Below are 18,254 nucleotides of genomic sequence, written 5' to 3'. Positions count from 1 at the left end.
CATCATGTTATGCCCATCGGTTGTTTGACTGAAACTGCTGTGAGGGCATACTTTCCTAGTTATACACCATCCAGTCCGGTATCTGAGACACTGTCTCTGTAGTTACTGAGCCAATAGTTTTGCTCCCCCCAGCCTCTTCTGCCACACGCATCCGACCCATGACCACTTCAGGTTCTGTCCAAAGCACCGCAAAAAGGTTAAAAGGTGGTGGCAAAGGCCTTTTTTTCATTGGGCGAGTACTGAACACATCCCAGAGCTGTAGCCCTACACCTTATAAGTCATGTAGGATTGGCTGTGCCGTGCCCCAGCGTCACCCTTATCTGAACCAATCAGCTTATATCTGGCCACCGCTTATCCCCTTGCTGACCACCTGTTCCACATTTGGTGAGAAGATCAAGCCGCAGAGGAATGGTGCTCCAAGAAGACTTTTCTAATCGTTCTGGCAGTCGCGGCTGAGAGCGGGGGCAGCTCGGCGTCGTGTTTGAAATGACCATGAAATTAGTCTTTTCCTCCTCGACAAGGGCTGAATTTACAACGTGACTCCTGCCTCTGGGCTACTTTTCCATTCCGCCTGTCGGCTGGTAATCCTGTTGCTTTTCCCACCATGTCTATGAGAACGCTGCCGCTGGTCTTTATCAATCTCGGCGGAGAGATGATTTACATACTGGAGCAGCGGCTTCGAGCTCAGGATACATCTGAGGACAATTTCGAGAAAGGTAGACGAGCAGTTATAGACACGTAACAGTAGCTCCCAGTTTCTGTACATCTTCCCTGTAAAAAAAAAAAAGTATCATCTCGCAGCCTATAAACTGAGAAAAAGGTGTTAATCATGTCCCATAACATGCTCCCTAATTAGGGTTCCACCCCGCAGCCCGCTAAAAGTATCTGGAACACGCCAACCGCAGTACACACAGACATGGTTGAGGTCTCATTAGAACCAGGATGTTTCAGACTTCTTGTTTGTTCGAGTTTGATCTTATCGATGTACAATTGGAGCAGAAATTAGTGAAAAACTGTCGTAATTTCACCGAAGCAGGAGAATGTTGGGACGATTTGATTAGTTCCAGGAGCGGGGCGCTTTATGACATCATCATCCGTATAAGTTATATAAGTCCAAGCTTGGTCTCTCGGAACTCATTCTCATCCAGCCACCTGCAACACGTACACAAACAATGTTGGGTTTAAAGGGAGCTGTACCTCGTGCTGTGCTTTACGAAATCCTGAAGATTTGCTGGGATTTTTTATTGGTCGTTTTTCGGGGATAAAAGTATCTGGAACACGACAATCGCTGAGCGCACAGATCTGGTTGAGGTCTCGCTAGAACCGGGGCGTTTCAGACATCTTGTGGTTTTATCCACATCTATCTACATACAGTATGTAGTGGTAATTATAGAATAACTGTTGAAAATTAACCGGAAGTTGAAAAATGTTGGCGTACCTTGATTAGTTTGTGAAGCGAGGGCCCTTTGTGACATCATGAACCGACGTTATATAAGTCCTGTTTCTGTCTCTGGGCGCTCACGTTTGTGAGGGTTGCACTGTGTAGACCGCATAGTGGTTGCTCGTCTGCTCGCGAGACCAGCAACCAGGAGACAACTGACCGAGGGAGCCAATGCGGCGTTTAATGTAAACCCGGAACATCGTGCTGCGTTTCAGAGAACCCGGAAAACTGTAATACGTACCTAACACGACTTAACTGGACCCTATGTATCACTGCGTGCAGCTATATTTTTACTTAAAGTGGCATTCTGCCCCTTTTCTACAGATTTTTCAAATAATGTAGACCTTTCTTCATCTGATACAAAATAAAACTACCACTCGTAGCAACAGAAGAAATGTTGTGGAGCAATATTACCATTTTGAATTTACAGGATGTAGTTAGTAGTATTTTACAATTTGTTGTCGTTAAAATATCAGATAGGATTTGATAATATGAATAAAAATACAATATAAAGTTATGATATGTCGTAGAAATTTCATCTCAAATGAGTATTTATGGGTTTGCATGGAAATTATGGCAGACACACACACACACACACACACACACACACACACCAATGCACACAAACACACATTAATAACTTGAATGTGTGAATTTTGAATTTTTTTGTCTTCTCTGTGCGTTAATTCTCCCTGGATGCAGGCGTATGGTCAGAAATGGATCGAAAAAGAGGTAGAGACCCCCTGTTATTAAATAGAATAAAGTGAAGACACTTTAGAATAGAACAGAACAGCATAGAGTGTAGTGGTTTCAGTGTCGAGGCTTATTGCCATCATTTGTTTGGGTTTATTTTACATTCATCTTTCTGCTATACTGTTTATTTTAGGATCATTTCATTTTTGGAAATTTCCTTTTTATTTTCCGGGTCTTTTCATCTTTATCTATTTTTACATTGGTTTTTTTCTGTTATCTTAGGTTATATCTGTTGTTTATCATTAGGTTTAGTGTAAATTGGCAGATCTTTATTTGTTTTATGGGGTATAGTTACATTTTCCAAATGTAACTATTTGTTGTATATTTTCAAAAAATGTCCATATATTGCCTTTTCCTTTTTTCATATTTATTTAGTGTCTTGCTTTATTTTTATTTTTGTCTTATTGTGTTGATGTGAGCAGATGGGACATTGCAATTTCCCCACGGGGAAGAATAAAGTACCAATCTGTCTGTCTGTCTGTCTATCTATCTATCTATCTATCTATCTATCTATCTATCTATATATCTGTCTGTCTGTCTGTCTGTCTATCTATCTATCTATCTATCTATCTATATATCTGTCTGTCTGTCTGTCTGTCTGTCATCTATCTATCTATCTATCTATCTATCTATCTATCTATCTCTCTATCTATCTGTCTGTCTGTCTGTCATCTATCTATCTATCTATCCGTCTGTCTGTCTGTCTGTCTGTCTATCTATCCAACTGTCTGTCTGTCTGTCTATGTATTGTCTGTTTATCTATCATCTACTGTATCTATCTATCTATCTATCTATCTATCTATCAATCTGTCTGTCTGTCTGTCTGTATATCTTATCAAACCATGGGTGGATTATTAAACCACCTTAATAATAAACAGTAAACTCCGTTCAACCTCTGTGTAACTCTGCTCCCTCCCGCAGTGCTGAAGGACATCATTGGCACCATGTTTAGTAAAGCCTTCATGGACGAGCTGCTGAAGCCGCAGCAGCTTTACTCCCACCGGACGCTGAAGACGGTGCTGACGCGCTTAGCGCACGCCTCCATCATGAGGCTCAACCCCGCCAGCATGGACAGGGTACGGACCCCCGAACCCCGCCCGCCTCCCCAAACCCTTCCCGTCCGTCTGCCCTACCCTCGCTCATCACTCGTTTTTGTTTTTCATTCCAGCTGTACGAGCTGATGGTCATGGCTTTCAAATACCAGGTTTTCCTCTGTCCTCGTCCCAAGGACCTGCTGCTCATCTCCTACAACCACATCGACACCATCAGGGGGTTTGTGAAGGACGCCCCCATCGTCCTGAACGAGGTGGACGAGGCGCACAGGAGGATCATGGAGGTGGGACGCACCCACACTCGCGTTCTCAGTTCTGAGCGCCACGCCTCACAGAGGGATTATTTTTCAACGACTTGCGATCAACATGAGGTCGTGGAAAAAAGTTGTATATACCGTACATACATTACGTGATCAGCGGTATATTACTTTCCCAACTCGCCCGACTTGAAGATCATCTCCATCGGTGTAGGAATCTGCTGGATCAGTGTCTATAATTATGAGAAGATGCACCCCCCCTCTATCTCTGTCTCTGTCTGTCTGTCTGTCTGTCTGTCTGTCTGTCTGTCTGTCTGTCTGTCTGTCTGTCTGTCTGTCTGTCTGTCTGTCTGTCTGTCTCTCTCTCTCTCTCTCTCTCTCTCTCTCTCTCTCTCTCTCTCTCTCTCTCTCTCTCTCTCTCTCTCTCTCTCTCTCTCTCTCTCTCTCTCTCTCTCTCTCTCTCTCTCTCTCTCTCTGTGTGGTCCGACAGTACTGCAGAGATTTTCCACCAGACAAATAAAAAGAGAGCGCGGGAAGCAAGACCAGTTTGGGGACATGACCGTAGAGCAGCACAGACGTGGGAAAGGGTCCGGGACCCGCGTGAGCCCCACTCATGTGGACGAAGGGCGTCCCGTAGGGGGGCCACGCCGCCCGTGCGTCGAAAACCCAGACACAAACCCAGCGAGCGGACGTGGCGGGGTGGTTGAGGCGTTGTCACACCCCGCAGATTCCTGGCGTTGTCTGAGTGACAGCTCTTGGCAAACAAAGTCCCCGTCTGAGTCCTGTTCCTCCATCTGCCGCGCAGGTGTACACGCCGCTGCCCGAGGCCGAGTTTCAGCTCCTACGGCAAACACTGCTGATCTGTCTCTCTCTCTCTATCTCTCTCTCTATCTCTCTCTATATATCTCTCTCTCACTCTGTCTATCTCTCTCTACCTCTCTCTATCTCTCTCTCTCTGTCTATCTCCCCCCCCTCTCTCTCTCCATCTCTCTCTCTCTCCCCTCTCTCTCTCCATCTCTCTCCCCTCTCTCCCTCCATCTCTCTCTCTCCCTCTCTCTCTCTCTCTCTCTCTCTCTCTCTCTCTCTCTCTCTCTCTCTCTCTCTCTCTCTCTCTCTCTCTCTCTCTGTGTGGTCCGACAGTACTGCAGAGATTTTCCACCAGACAAATAAAAAGAGAGCGCGGGAAGCAAAACCAGTTTGGGGACATGACCGTAGAGCAGCACAGACGTGGGAAAGGGTCCGGGACCCGCGTGAGCCCCACTCATGTGGACGTAGGGGGTCCCGTAGGGGGGCCACGCCGCCCGTGCGTCGAAAACCCAGACACAAAACCAGCGAGCGGACGTGGCGGGGTGGTTGAGGCGTTGTCACACGCCGCAGATTCCTGGCGTCGTCTGAGTGACAGCTCTTGGCAAACAAAGTCCCCGTCTGAGTCCTGTTCCTCCGTCTGCCGCGCAGGTGTACACGCCGCTGCCCGAGGCCGAGTTTCAGCTCCTACGGCAAACACTGCTCATCTTTTTTCAAGACATGCACGTCCGCGTGAGTGCCTTGCCGCGCGAATGCAAATCAAAACTTAAATTTTTTTTTTTGTTTGCTATGAAATTGTATTTGATCGGCGCTGTTTTTTTGTCCTTTTATTTGTTTTTCTGCTCCCGCGCAGGTGTCAGTCTTTCTCAAGGACAAAGTTCAGAAACCCAACGGGCGCTTCGCCCTCTCCACCTCCGGCCCCGTGCCCCATGGCGTGGAGGTTCCGGGGATAATAAGGTGAGCGGCAATGAAGGGGGACGCCGAATACGTCCCGATGAGTAACTAAAAAGCGTGCGCGTGCCGATTTGGGACCTCACCCCCTGCCTTCCTCCCTCCCCTGCCAGGGTGTTCGACAGCAGGGGGAGGGAAGTCAGGCGAAAGGCCTTCCCCGCGGGAGGAGGGAGCTGCCCCGGCCCCATCAGAGCGGGGTCCCTCGAGCTCCACGGGGACAGGGTCACCGTGCTGGGCAAAAACATGTACGTACCGCCCCCCGTAAACGCCTCACCGGCGACACCATCGAAAAGAACCCCCAAAAAAAACATATTATCTGTGTGTCTGCTCCTGATGTCATGTCGGTTCGATTGAAAAGGTACGGCGTGAGCCAACCGGGGGAGACGCACACGGCCAAGGGCCCCGCCATTAAGGTAGACGACGAAAACGAGTCCATGTGTAAATGTTTAAGTAAATAAATAAAAACCTTCCCTTTTGGGGCGTCGGGCGTATCGTCTTATTTTGTCACCCACTGTTACCTTCATGTCACTACAGTCGGACAACAGCCCCAATCCACTGGCCAAAGAGGAGCTGAACCTTCTGGCCCGTCTGATGGGAGGCATGGAGGTCCAGAGCAGGTCCGCCGCCGAATCCGGATTCAGGATCAACCTGTTCCCCACGGACAAGGAGGAGGAGGAGGCGTGAGTCGGGCTTCGATTCGTAATTAAATGTCGCCTGTGATGCCTGATTGTCGAGTTGCGGTTTCCTTTTACTTTTTCCTTTTGTCATTGTAATGTGTGCTTCGGTACCCTTTATCCCCTTTGTTATAGTGTGTTTACTTGTCTTAGTCTCGATCTTTTCTGCCTCTCCGCAGGGAGACCTCCGGAACACCCGAGGAGTCTGAATGTGCGGTGATACACATTCAAGCGATGCAGGTACAGCTTTGGAGGAAAAAGTTAAATATATATTTATTTTTTGGTTGTGAAATGTTGCTCTGAATGAAGTGCAATGACATATACTGTAATTTCGCTTCACCTCCTTCGGGCCCCTCGTCATGAAAACAAAAATCTCTCTTGCGTTCAGCATCATCTGCAACGAGCCAATGACGTGAATTAAGTCGAGGCAAGTTGCGTGAATTGATGACGGGGTCAAAGCGGCAAATTAGTTTGTGCCTCGCCCGATTGAACTGGTTCAAAGTGATTCATGCGCAAATTGCTCAGACCCAAGGACCGTCGAACGGAAATAATGCTTTCTTAAGGACGTTCCAAGGCTGCGGCACCGAATGAAGATGTTTTGTCTCCCGGTCTTGGAGCAGGACGTCCAGGCCAGCAGCGAGCTGGCTCGGATAGCGGGAGAGTTCACCGACCCGGCGGGAGGACCCGAGGGGCCGAGCGGCAGCAAGGGAGACGACCTCCTGGCCATGATGGACACGCTCTGATTCCTGCCTCATCTTTTTTGATCCGGGCGCCGTCGTCCCGGAACGCTGTTATGCAGCTGATACAGGGTTTGACGGGTGATTGATCTGCTGTACGGATTTTTTTGTTTTTTCCCTCGGGCGAAAATGTTACTTATTCTTGTATGACTCATCTTTGTTTGATCAGGCGACACAGTTAATCCAGTTGTAAATATATCCTGCAAATAAGAATATGTCCTTAATTACTTCTGGTGAATTCTATTTAAATGCTGCAGGGCAAATGTAAATATAGTGAGATGCTAATATATTTCAATATTTTAAGGCAAATGCCTGATGATGCATATCAACAGTCAACAGCCATGCACTACAGTATACAGTATGCATATTTGAAATCTATGAGGATTTACTTTATTAAAAGACATTTGACAACAACGGGTTCTTCATTATTTGAATTTTTCACATCACTCAGCTTTTAAAACGCATTGTATGTTAGAAGGCCAGATGAGATGAGATCGTTTACCTGGGGGCGAAAATTCTGGCATTTGAGCAGCGGAGGTTGACAGAACCTCAAACTTCTAAGTGACAGGGAAGAGATAAGACTGATGTGAAATAAAAAATATATCTATAAACAGGAGGTTGATAGAGAGTGGCACTGTGTAAATAACACGGAATGATAGTACCAGTAATCATTTTGGGATAGTAAATATGCACAGCTGCATTGTATAAAAATATCTATCTGTATCTGGTGAGATACTGGTATAAGAATACAAATAATGATAATAATAGTATTAGAACTACTAAATGCAATGCTTATAATAACAAATTACAAAACAAGAATGACGATAACGATAGTAGTACTTGAGAGACTTATTGCATTGCACGCATTACTCTGGGAGGCCGCCGGGGGGCGCTGTCGTGTATAGTGAGAGAAGTCCACGCGCTACGTCATCAGGTTCCTCTTCCTGCTTTCTGCGTGTGGAGGTAACTATGAAGCCTGACGTATAATCTGCCTTTTTTTCCCCTCTTTCTTTCTTTTAATAACGTCATTAAGACATTAAGTCAGACAAGCCGCGTGGTGAAGGACACGCTTTGTGTATATCTCACCGCTCGCCGCTCAAATACCATTTTTAATCATTTGTTATGACGACAAAACCGACACGAACGACAACGTCATGAACTTGTTGCTGTTGTCTGTTGGGCGGTAAGGCGGCTTGTTCTGGGATGTTGGGGGGATTGGGAGCTTGTACATGGGATTTCTGCAATGTAGCCTTCCAGTCGTGGAATATGACAGCATTGCTCAAAACGTGGTGGGAAAACAAGGGCTGTTGTGGAAAAAACATATTCGATATGCAACCAAATTGTTTTTATGCAACGATATTCATTTTGGAATGTATATAATTGTACACACCGATCAGCCGCAACATTAAAACCACCACAAATACCCACTAACATTGTGTAGCTCCCCCTCGTGCCGCCAGAACCGCTGTGACCCGTGGAGGCATGGACTCCACAAGAGCTCTGAAGGTGTCCTGTGGTATCTGGCACCAAGACGTTAGCAGCAGATCCTTTAAGTCCTGGAGGTTGTGAGGTGGGGCCCCCATGGATCGGGCTTGTTGTTCCAGCACATCCCACAGATGCTCCATCGGATCGGACCCTAACCCCACCCATCCACATGATGGAGAAGAAAACGTGATTCATCAGACCAGGCCACCTTCTTCCATTGCTCCGTGCTCCAGTTCTGATGCTCACGTGTCCATTGTAGGAGCTTTCAGTGGTGGACAGGGGTCAACATGGACACTCTGACCGCTCTGCAGCTACACAGCCCCATACACAGCAAGCTGTGATGCACTGTGTGTTCTGACACCTTCCTATCACAGCACCATCAACTTTTTCACCAATTTGTGCTGCAGTAGCTCTTCTGTGGGAACGGACCAGACGGGCTAGACTTCACTCCTCAAACGCATCAATGAGCCTTGGGCGCCGATGACCCTGTCACCTGTTCACCGGTTGTTCTTCCTTGGACCATCTTTGGGTCGGTACTAACCACTGCACACCTGGAACACCCCACAAGACCTGTGGTTTTGGAGATGCTCTGACCCAGTCCTGTAGACATCACAATTTGGTCCTTGTCAAAGTGGCTCAGATCCTTACGCTTGACCGTTTTTCCTGCTTCCAACACATCAACTTCAAGAACTGACTGTTCACTTGCTGCCTAATACATCCCACCCCTTGACAGTGACATTGGAACCAGATGATCAATGTTATTCACTTCACCTGTCACTGGTTTTAATGTTGTGGCTGATCGGTGTATAATGGAATTTTAAATTGGCCCTCGTTGCGAACCCTCAGTCGGGTGTTTTGGATGATTGGACCTCTTCTCGGGTTGAAGTTGGACAGAGCTACGCTGCTACCTTCTGAGGCTGCATTACAATATATATATATAACTGTTCTTATTATTGTGGCCTACTCCTAGCTCTCACTTTCAGTGTCAGACACATTTGAGCTTTCTCTGATGAACATAGACTTGGTATGCGAAAAGACCTTTTTGAGTGGACAGGGTCTTTAATTTAAATATATCTTGTGGGTCATTGAAAATGTCCTGGAAAAATGAGTGGGAACCCTGAATGAAGCCTCCTCTGACATGATGTGCTTCCTTTGCAATCCAGTCGTACCAGTACGGTCCAGTTCCGTGTGGGAGAAGTGCACTTGAACGATCACCTGTTCACCTCCCCTGTACTGCGACGCCCGGTCGACCTCCATACGTCCGTCCATCCGTCCCGATGGAAGACGGCGGGGCGGTCGAGGTGTCCCACTCCATCCGGGAGCGCGTCATCGCGGAGAACAGCCTGGTGGCGCTGCTGCAGGGGCTGCAGGGCCAGGTGACCACGGTGGACCTGCGGGACGAGGGCACGGCGCGGGGCCGCGTGGTCAACGTGGACGCCTACATGAACGTGCGCCTGGCCCAGGTGCTGTACCGCGACCGGCGGGGGCGCCTGGCGCAGCTGGAGGACCTGTTCGTCACGGGCAGGAACGTCCGCTACGTGCACATCCCCGAGCACGTGGACATCATGAAGACCATCGAGACGCAGATCGCCCGGATCCACCGGGTGCGCAACTTCGGCAGCGACAGGGGCGGAAGGAAGGAGTACGCCAAGAAAAAAGTCTAATTTGGATCCAGACAGGATTCTTCCGAATTGAGGGTAAAAGTCCCCGGAGACGCTCGACCGCAGCCGCTTCCTTCTCCCCGCGCCCCTTTTCAGTTCACTTCGGGTTCTTTATGGTCCCACATGTGAAATTTGGCTTGCCGCACACACTGCGAGTGTGCTTTTGTTTTCTCCCCCGCGGCAAAGTAATGAAGGGTTGCGTCGGGTTGTTTTCACATCATTGTTTGTGCTTTTTTTCCTTACACATGCAGAGCAGGAGGCGATATTTATGTCTTTTTTTTTTTTTTGTTACGTTACTCGACTTGTTGATACATTTTGTAAAGGATTTTTGGAAATGATGAATAAACACCTTTTTTTTTTTTTTTTAATTATTAAGTGTTTGATTTCAAAACCACCGCTTTTAAGTCACACCCGGAAGCTTGTGGCGCCTTTGTTAGGCAGCGCCAAAGCGGAGTGTTTGATGGAAAAATGTATAAATAACAATGAAATGAACTCGTTAAAAATGTTCAGTCGGGGATATTGCAGCGGCTGCGGGTGTCACCCCTCCGCTTCTTTGTTTGGATTCCTCACCTCCCTCGGGTACAGGCGTTGGGGCAATCCTGTCCGTTGGCCCACAATGCTCGTCTGTCTGACCGTGGAAACCTGCTCACAGTTTAATAACTGTCCGCCGGCCCCTGGAAAACATTACTCACGTTCAATTCTAGTCTTGCGGAGTGGGGGGGGGGGCAAAAAAAAACAAAAAAAAAACACGTGGGTGTTTTTTTTTTAAACAAACGCGCCTCTCCGGTGCGGTGCGCGGCTGTCGGGTCTCCGCCGCGGTCGGTGGACCCGGGGACGGGGCCCCCGTTCGGCCAGTGCCATTGAGGCGAGCGGTGAAAGGGAGAGAGTGTCCGGCGTTTTCTCCGACACAAATATGCGAGTGTGTTTGTGGGGAATTTGCGGAATTTGCAAAAGGGGGGGTTCCTGCTGTTCCGCGAGCGGTGTCGGGAACGAGACGGGCCTGACACCGCGGAGGCGGAGGCCGAGGGGTTGAAGATAAACGCTCCAGCGCCGGGCGTAGGCCACGGTAGTGAGACGGTACATTTTTGGCTCCCCCCTCCCCAGACCTCTGGAATGTCCGTGGGCACTCGGGTTATTGCTCTGACCTACGGGCAAGAGCCGCGGTCCGACTTAGGTTTCGAAGACTTTTTTTTTTTTCCCCCATTGTTTTCGCTCCCTCGCCAACCCACCCCGCGCACACCCGGTGACAGCAGCCCGCGTAATGACCGCTTACCGCGCCGCCCAAATCACCGCGCTGCCACATCGACCGGAGTAGCGCTCAGCGGGGGCACACGCGGCCCGACCGCATCCGCGGGGCTCGCGGAGGTCACAAAAAGACACTCTCTCCAAAACAGAAGCACCTGCGCCGTTCCCCCTTGAAGCGCCACCGGGGGCTTGTCCCCAGGGGGAAAAAATGAGGTGAAAAAGCCACAGACGGAAGCACAGAGGGCTTGATTAATCCGCGGGTGGAGGAGCACCGCGTGGCCCCGCGGCAGCGGCCGGCGACTTGATACTTCCCGTCCCGCCCTTCCCCGGTTTTTCACGCCGAGCGGACCTCGGCGTCGCACCCTGGTCCCCCGGCGCAGAACCGGGTGTGGCGGTCCGGATAGAAGGAGAGATGGCCTCGGCTGAAGTCGACGAGCCAGACACTTTTGACTCAACCAACGTTGCTGGTTCCCATTGAAGGCGTCGCTGTCAAGGCTGGTTGTCAAGTGACAAACGGACTTTGTGGAAGTCTCTCTGGACGAAAGCGTCTTCAAAAGTGATGTCATGTAAAGCAACAGCATGTGCTAATGACGTCCCACCCCCTGCCGCTTGTCACTTCTCTCTCTTTTGAGGTGTGTGGAGGAGAGCCTTCTTGCCCCCCCCCCCCCCCTACTCTCTCCCTCCCTCTCCCTCTCTCTCTCTCCATCTCCCCTCCTCCCTCGCTCTCCCTCTCTCTTTCCTTCTCTCCCTCTCTCCCCCCTCCTCCCTCGCTCTCCCTCTCTCTTTCCTTCTCTCTCTCTCCCCCATCTCTTTTTCCTTCTCCCTCTCTCCCCTTCTCCCTGTCTCTCTCCCCCCTCCTCCCTCGCTCTCCCTCTCTCTTTCCTTCTCTCCCATCTCTCTTTTTCCTTCTCTCTCCCCCTCCTCCCTCGCTCTCCCTCTCTCTTTCCTTCTCTCTCCCTCCCCCCTTCCTCTCCCCATCTCTTTTTCCTTCTCTCTCTCTCCCCTCCTCCCTCTCTCTCGCTCTCTCTCTCTTTCCTCCTCTCTCCCTCCCCACCTCCATCTCCCCCATCTCTCTCTCCCCCTTTCTCTTTTTCCTTCTCTCTCTCTCCCTCTACCCTCCTCCCTCACACCCCCCCTCTCTCGCTCTCTCTCTTTCCTTCTCTCTACCCCCCCCCCCCCCTCTCGTTTCTCTCTGAGGAGAGGGAGTGGACCAGAGTGATTCTGGGAGGAAACACACACACACACACACACACACACACACACACACACGAGCTCTGTTCCCTCCACCCCGAGGTCGAGACGCTCAAACTCTCCCCGCTGCTCGCCGCGGCTCCACAGCAGCCTGGGAACGCACCGGGAGGCTGCTCCGCGGCTCCTGGAATCCTCCTCCTCCTCCTGTCAGTCATTTCATTTCTTTTCTTTGTTTTGTTTTTGTTTGTTTGTTTGGGGGGTTTTTTTAGTTTTGTTTTTTTTAAGCATTCGCTGACGGACGACTCCAACTCTGGAGTTCGGATTTTTCGTCAGCGTGGAATCATCTCGCGTCTCCTCGGGGTCCGTGACGGGTGAGTGACGCGCCTCTTAAGTTGGGTGTCTTTTTCCTCCCCCTTGCGTATTGTTGTTCAAAAAAAAAAAATGACGAAAAAAATGATCCGCGGAGGAAAAACACGCGTGTTTGATCCCGAGATGCCGCGTGCCGCCCCCCCCCCCCCCCACCACCGGAGAAACCCGGTTTTATCAGCAGGGACGGAAGCGCGTCCTTTATTAAACCGAGGGGAGTACAACGTCTTTGCCGGTGCGAGAGCTTCCAGGAACCCAGAAAACCTCCACGTTCGGCGGAGCCCCCGGCGCTCTGATTCCGAGCGGCTGGCGGAAGCGCCGATAAAAAAAACAACGAAAAAAAAAAAACAACCACGCCGTTATTTTCCCGGTGGCGCCGGTATCCGAGCAGGGAGCGCCGGGGGTTCGAGCGGGAGTGAGTTTGACGGGTCACGTAAACGGCCACGGCTGCCGCTCCGCGCACGTCCCACCGTTACGGCCGGCGGGACCCGTCTGGAAATGCGCCTCAACCGGAGCGGAGTGCCCGCGTGGGTTCGACCGCAGCGACTAACCTGTTGTTAGACGGTGGGTTGTTGTTTTTTTTGTTTGTTTTGTTTTTGTTTTTGTTTTTTTGTTTTTTGAACACTCACTCTCTTGGACCGAAACGAGCGGACACCCGGATCCCAGACGCCCGGCGACGTTCACCGTCAACACCACCACCGAGGTTCAGCGAAAACGAGGACGGGGCTTTGTTTTCGCCGAGCCCGAGACGGAGTCGGGGACGCAGGCGGCGACGCGGCCATTCAAAATCAATTACCGATCCCGGGGCGTCGGTGGGCTGACCGCGGGCGTTTCCCGTGAGTCTCCAGAGCGCACGGTGGCCATGGTAACACCGAGACCGGCGCCGTAATTGACCCGCAAGTGCCTTGGAGACTGTAAAGGTTTTTTTTGTTTTTTTTTGTTGTTTTTGAGTCTGGATAAAGATCTGGGCGGGAGAACGACCCAGGGCCCCCGACGTCCCAGATTAGAGCGGGGAATGATTTTCGTGTTCCCCGGAGGGAAAGGTTCCAGAAAGAAAAACACGCTGCTCCCACGCAGCGTCCTTCCGGCGACGGGAACAGGGCTGTTGGGGAGTTGAGGTCGAGCGAAGTTAAAAAAAAAAAAAAAGTATTTTCTGGGGGGGTATCTCGTACTTCGCTTGAGTTATTGTAGTTCTGTCGACTTTTACTTTTACCTAAGTGCATCTAGCCCCGAAAAATTTTACTTTTGCTCTCCGACATTTCCCCTGAACACCCGCTTTTTGGGGTGGTGGCCAGTGCAATGTGGCCCATCCTGGCTTGACCTTCCTCCGGGGGGGCAGCCAGGAGCAGCGGGCAGCTTTCGTCAACGCGCCCGTGGACCTGGTACCAAGTGTCCATCGCTGGTCAGACGATGATGTGTGCATGTTTTTGGTGGGGGTCCTTACTGACGTAAGGTGGAGGAAACCCCATGTGAGCACGGGGAGAACATGCAAACTCCGCACAGAAAGGCTCCTATTTGGGAGATGACCCGCCGGAGCACGGTGCCAACAGCGCCCGTCTCCCAAAGTGAGAGAAGTGCTGAAAGCGGGTTGTTTTTATGGTTTTGCGTGGCGGCCCTGGTTGTCATGGAGGACCCGGCAACCCTGCCCGTGTTGAGTTTCATGCTTTTGCGCCGTTGCAGCCGAACAAGCACAGGCCTGTCCCGGAGAGCCGCGGGCGCGTTGGAGAGACCCTGCCGCGGCGACGGCCTCCCGCGGCGGCGATGCTGCGCCGCCTGCACCTGCCACGGCCAATGGAGGCCGACACCCGTGGTCGCTTTGACAACAAATGTTTTCTAATGTCGGGGTGAAAGATGCGTCTTCCAGGATGAAGCGCCTCTTGTGCTTAGCGGAAAAATACAGAAACGATGGCAACCAGCAGAACAAAAAACCAAGCTCTTTGCAGTATTTACTTTGACTTTTGACACTTAAGTACATGTAATACCAAATAAGTACTCTAACATCATCTTCAGTACTTTAAGACTACACGACTTTTACTTCAGCAGAATTCTAATGAGTGACTTGAACTTTTACCAGAGTCGTTTTCTTAGTAAGAGATACCTCCAGTCTCTCTCTCTCTGTTTCTCTTTCCCGTACTTTTTCCACCACTGCCTTCCACACTGAACCCCCTGTTTGCCAGGGAAATAACCCCTGGCCTCCTTTAATCCCTCCTTCTCTCTCTCTCTCTCTCTCTCTCTCAATTTCATCCTTTCTTCCCATCCCCATTCCCCACTTTCAGCGAGGCTACACGCCAGGCCCCAACATGCATGTGCAATTTGACATGTCCCATTTCCTTGAATGAAAAAGCTACAGCCCTCCCTTTCCCACCCCCCCCCAACTCCCACTCTTCCCCACTCCTACTCCCCCTCCATTCCCACTCCCATTCCAACTCCCACTCCCAGTCCCAGTCCCGCTCCCATGCCCATTCCCACTCCCCCTCCTTTCCCACTCCCATCCCTCCCTCCAATTCCCACTCCCATTCCCATTCCCACTCCCACTCTCACTCGCATTCCCACTCCCACTACCACCCCCCCCGACCCCCCCATTCTCACTCCCATTCCCACTCCCACTCCCAGTCCCGCTCCCACGCCCATTCCCATCCCCCCCATTCTCACTCCCACTCCCACTCCCACTCCCACTCCTACTCCCACGGCTCAGCAGAAGGGGTCATCCTGGTGCTACGACACAAATGCATTTTTAAAACAAATGTGCCCGTCACGCCCCGGACGCCCGCGCCGTCCTCCCCTCCAGGAATTTATAACATTTATGTTCAGCGCCAATGATCTGCGTGATGTCAGCCGAAGCCCTTTGGGAATTGTCGCTGCTTGGCAATTGGGACGTTGTGTTTGGAGAAAGGACTAATGAGGTGAAGGGAGGATGTTGACCAAGAGCCGCGGCTGGGTGCTCCCGTTCTCTTCTGTTTTGTTTTGTTTCTTTCCTTGGGCTCGGGCTTCCTCGCTAATTGCTCTTCCTAAATGTACGGAGGCCGACTGTGACGTGGCGCCGAGGAGAAGAGAGGGACAGAGAGAGGAGGACGAAAACAACAGCTGCTTTGTGACCTTGAGTATAGTTGTTCTGTAGTACGCCCACATACAATACAGTCCCACAACGTTTACTGTGTCCTTGTAATTGTCTCCGTCTTGGTGTTTTATTGCTCACGCGCCCAACTGTGTCATTTTTTATATTTAGACAATAGTTTTTTGTTATTCATCGCCAAGGAGGAGGGAATGTAATATATAGTTAGACCCAAATAGGGGAATGGTGCGCCCAAAATAAAGATTTTCTCCAAGGAACACAATGTACGTACACACTGATCAGCCACAACATTAAAACCACCACGAATAACCACTCGTATTGTGTACGTCCCCCTCGTGCCGCCACAACAGCTCTGACCCGTGGGGGCATGGACTCCACAAGAGCTCTGAAGGTGTCCTGTGGTATCTGGCACCAAGACGTTAGCAGCAGATCCTTTAAGTCCTGGAGGTTGTGAGGTGAGGCCCCCATGGATGGGGCCCCACCAGGCCACCTCCGTCTACCGCTCCATGCTCCAGTTCTGACGCTCACGTGTCCATTGTAGGAGCTTTCAGTGGTGGACAGGGGTCAACATGGACACTCTGACCGCTCTGCAGCTACACAGCCCCATACGCAGCGAGCTGTGTTCTCTTCTGTGGGATCAGATGAGCCTTAGGCGTCCATGGCCCTGTCCCCAGTTCACCGGTTGTCCTTCCTTGGATCACTTTTGGTAGGTACTTACCAGTGTAGTCCCCACCAAGAACACCCCACAAGACCTGTCGTTTTGGAGATGCTCTGACCCAGCCATCTAGACATCGTCATTTGGTCCTTGTCAAAGTGGCTCAGATCCTTACGCTTGACCATTTTTCCTGCTTCCAACACATCAACTTCAAGAACTGACTGTTCACTTGCTGCCTAATACATCCCACCCCTTGACAGTGACATTGGAGCCAGATGAGCAATGTTGTTCATTTCACCTGTCAGTGTTTTAATGTTGTAGATGCCCGGTGTATTTAGGATATAGAAATGGAGGGATGGGATGTGGAAGAGTGCGCTCATTATGCAACATTATGGCTGTAGTGATGGTGGGAGCAATGGGAGATGGAGAATCAAGAGGAGATGGCTCTGTCCAACAGACTGAGAGACTGGTCGTTGAATATACTGTAAGGAGAAAAAACAACTATTTCCAGTGCCTCCTTTTTCATTTCCGCAGTCAGTTTGTCGCCGGTGGAGAGTTCCAGACTCGACAGCATTAAGGGGAATCCTGGAGATGTGAGTTTTGGATCTGGACTGGACCAGGATGGAACCCATTAAGAGAGACATGGAGCTGTTGAGCAACAGCATAGCTACCTACGCCCACATCAAAGGTAAAGCCTCATGTCTGGCACAATGACACAGGAGGCATCTGTTTTAATACGATATGTGTATAATGTGTCGGTCGCTGTGTGGGACCTCCGGGGTGTTTTGTGTGTGTGTGTGTGTGTGTGTGTGTGTGTGTGTGTGTGTGTGTGTGTGTGTGTGTGTGTGTGTGTGTGTGTGTGTGTGTGTGTGTGTCTGGGCTTCCAACCCCAGGACAGTTTGTCCATAGTGAAGGTTTATGAGGTTTATGCCACAGGGCATTTCTAATTTTATCATCAGTTTTGGGAGAAACAGGTGCAAGCGTGCAGACTTGGTGCTTTCTCTTGACACTTCTAGGGTAAAAACAAGGTTTTCTCAGGAAATTGCGGGCGTCAAACCATCGTTTTCCGTCGTTTATATTGGGTCAGGGCAGCCGGGGTGGCTGTAGGGGCATTATCACATAATCCGCTGGTGCCGGACCAAATGAGTACGGTTCATAGTGAAGACTCAGTAAAGATCTGTACCTGACCCTTCATCTATCCCTTGTCGTGTTCCTCTCTGCATCCAGCCAACCCAGAGAGCTTTGCCCTGTACTTCATGATGGGCGTCTGTTTCGGGCTCCTCATGGCCCTGTGCCTCCTGGTGACGGGCATCGCCTGCAGGGCCACCAGCCGGAGAAAGACCCCTCCGTCCCCCGAGAAGAGGCAGCTCAAGGAGCCGGGCGAGGAGCGCGAGGGCGATGAGGAGGAGGAGGAGGACGAGAGCACCGCCGAGGAAGACGGAGGCCACGACGCCGAGGCCCCCAAGGCGGCGGCGGGCCCCGCGGGCGAGCGCAGCGGGCAGACCAACGGGACGCTCAGGAGCGTCAACGTTTTCACGTCGGCGGAGGAGCTGGAGAAGGCGCGGCGCCTGGAGGAGAGGGAGCGCATCGTCCGTGAGATCTGGAGGAACGGCCAGCCGGACATCCTGACCACGGGGACGGGGACCATCGGACGGGTTCACTACCACTAGGACGCTCGGTTCACGCCATTTTCAGAGGGACTGCAGGGGAACCGGAACCTAACAAGCCCTTGTTAACTTTGGTCTAATGTGCATGTTTGCTTTTTGGGCTTTACGACTGCATCGTTGCATTATCCGTCTTTGTTCTAGAAAATGTGAATAATTACAGCTTTCTAACCACTTTTTTCCCCACGAACCGGAGAATGTTTATTCAGACTTAAACTTGGTTTAAGCTGCGGAGCAGACATTTT

The 18,254-nt window shown here is 50.8% G+C and overlaps 3 protein-coding genes across 4 annotated transcripts; all 3 read left to right on the top strand.

The window, feature by feature from the left end:
• Positions 1-604: 604 nt before the first annotated feature.
• oscp1a (organic solute carrier partner 1a) lies at positions 605-6,675 on the top strand (the record flags this gene model as incomplete). Its single annotated transcript, XM_080004943.1, has 11 exons — positions 605-716; positions 2,144-2,173; positions 3,116-3,270; positions 3,363-3,530; positions 4,959-5,039; positions 5,161-5,264; positions 5,372-5,503; positions 5,617-5,671; positions 5,793-5,938; positions 6,112-6,172; positions 6,553-6,675. The coding sequence occupies 11 exons, from the start codon at positions 605-607 to the stop codon at positions 6,673-6,675; spliced, it is 1,167 nt and encodes a 388-aa protein (XP_079861069.1).
• Positions 6,676-7,643: 968 nt separating this feature from the next.
• Positions 7,644-10,138, top strand: lsm10 (LSM10, U7 small nuclear RNA associated). Of its 2 annotated transcripts, XM_080001344.1 has the most exons (3): positions 7,644-7,852; positions 9,318-9,617; positions 9,654-10,138. In XM_080001344.1, exons 2-3 carry the CDS (start codon positions 9,432-9,434, stop codon positions 9,816-9,818), a joined length of 351 nt encoding a protein of 116 aa, XP_079857470.1. In that variant the 5' UTR covers positions 7,644-7,852; positions 9,318-9,431; the 3' UTR covers positions 9,819-10,138. The 2 variants fall into 2 exon arrangements, with proteins under 2 accessions (XP_079857470.1, XP_079857469.1); XM_080001343.1 differs by having other exon boundaries at positions 9,318-10,138.
• Positions 10,139-12,370: 2,232 nt separating this feature from the next.
• Positions 12,371-18,188, top strand: eva1bb (eva-1 homolog Bb (C. elegans)). Its single transcript, XM_080003853.1, has 3 exons — positions 12,371-12,622; positions 16,880-17,033; positions 17,573-18,188. Exons 2-3 carry the CDS (start codon positions 16,967-16,969, stop codon positions 18,013-18,015), a joined length of 510 nt encoding a protein of 169 aa, XP_079859979.1. The 5' UTR covers positions 12,371-12,622; positions 16,880-16,966; the 3' UTR covers positions 18,016-18,188.
• Positions 18,189-18,254: the final 66 nt, after the last annotated feature.

This window comes from Zeus faber, assembly GCF_960531495.2.
Source record: "Zeus faber genome assembly, chromosome: 1".
In the NCBI taxonomy this organism is placed as follows: Eukaryota; Metazoa; Chordata; class Actinopteri; order Zeiformes; family Zeidae; genus Zeus; species Zeus faber.
Note: the sequence above shows the minus strand (reverse complement) of the source record. Positions and strands in the feature narration are given on the sequence as shown.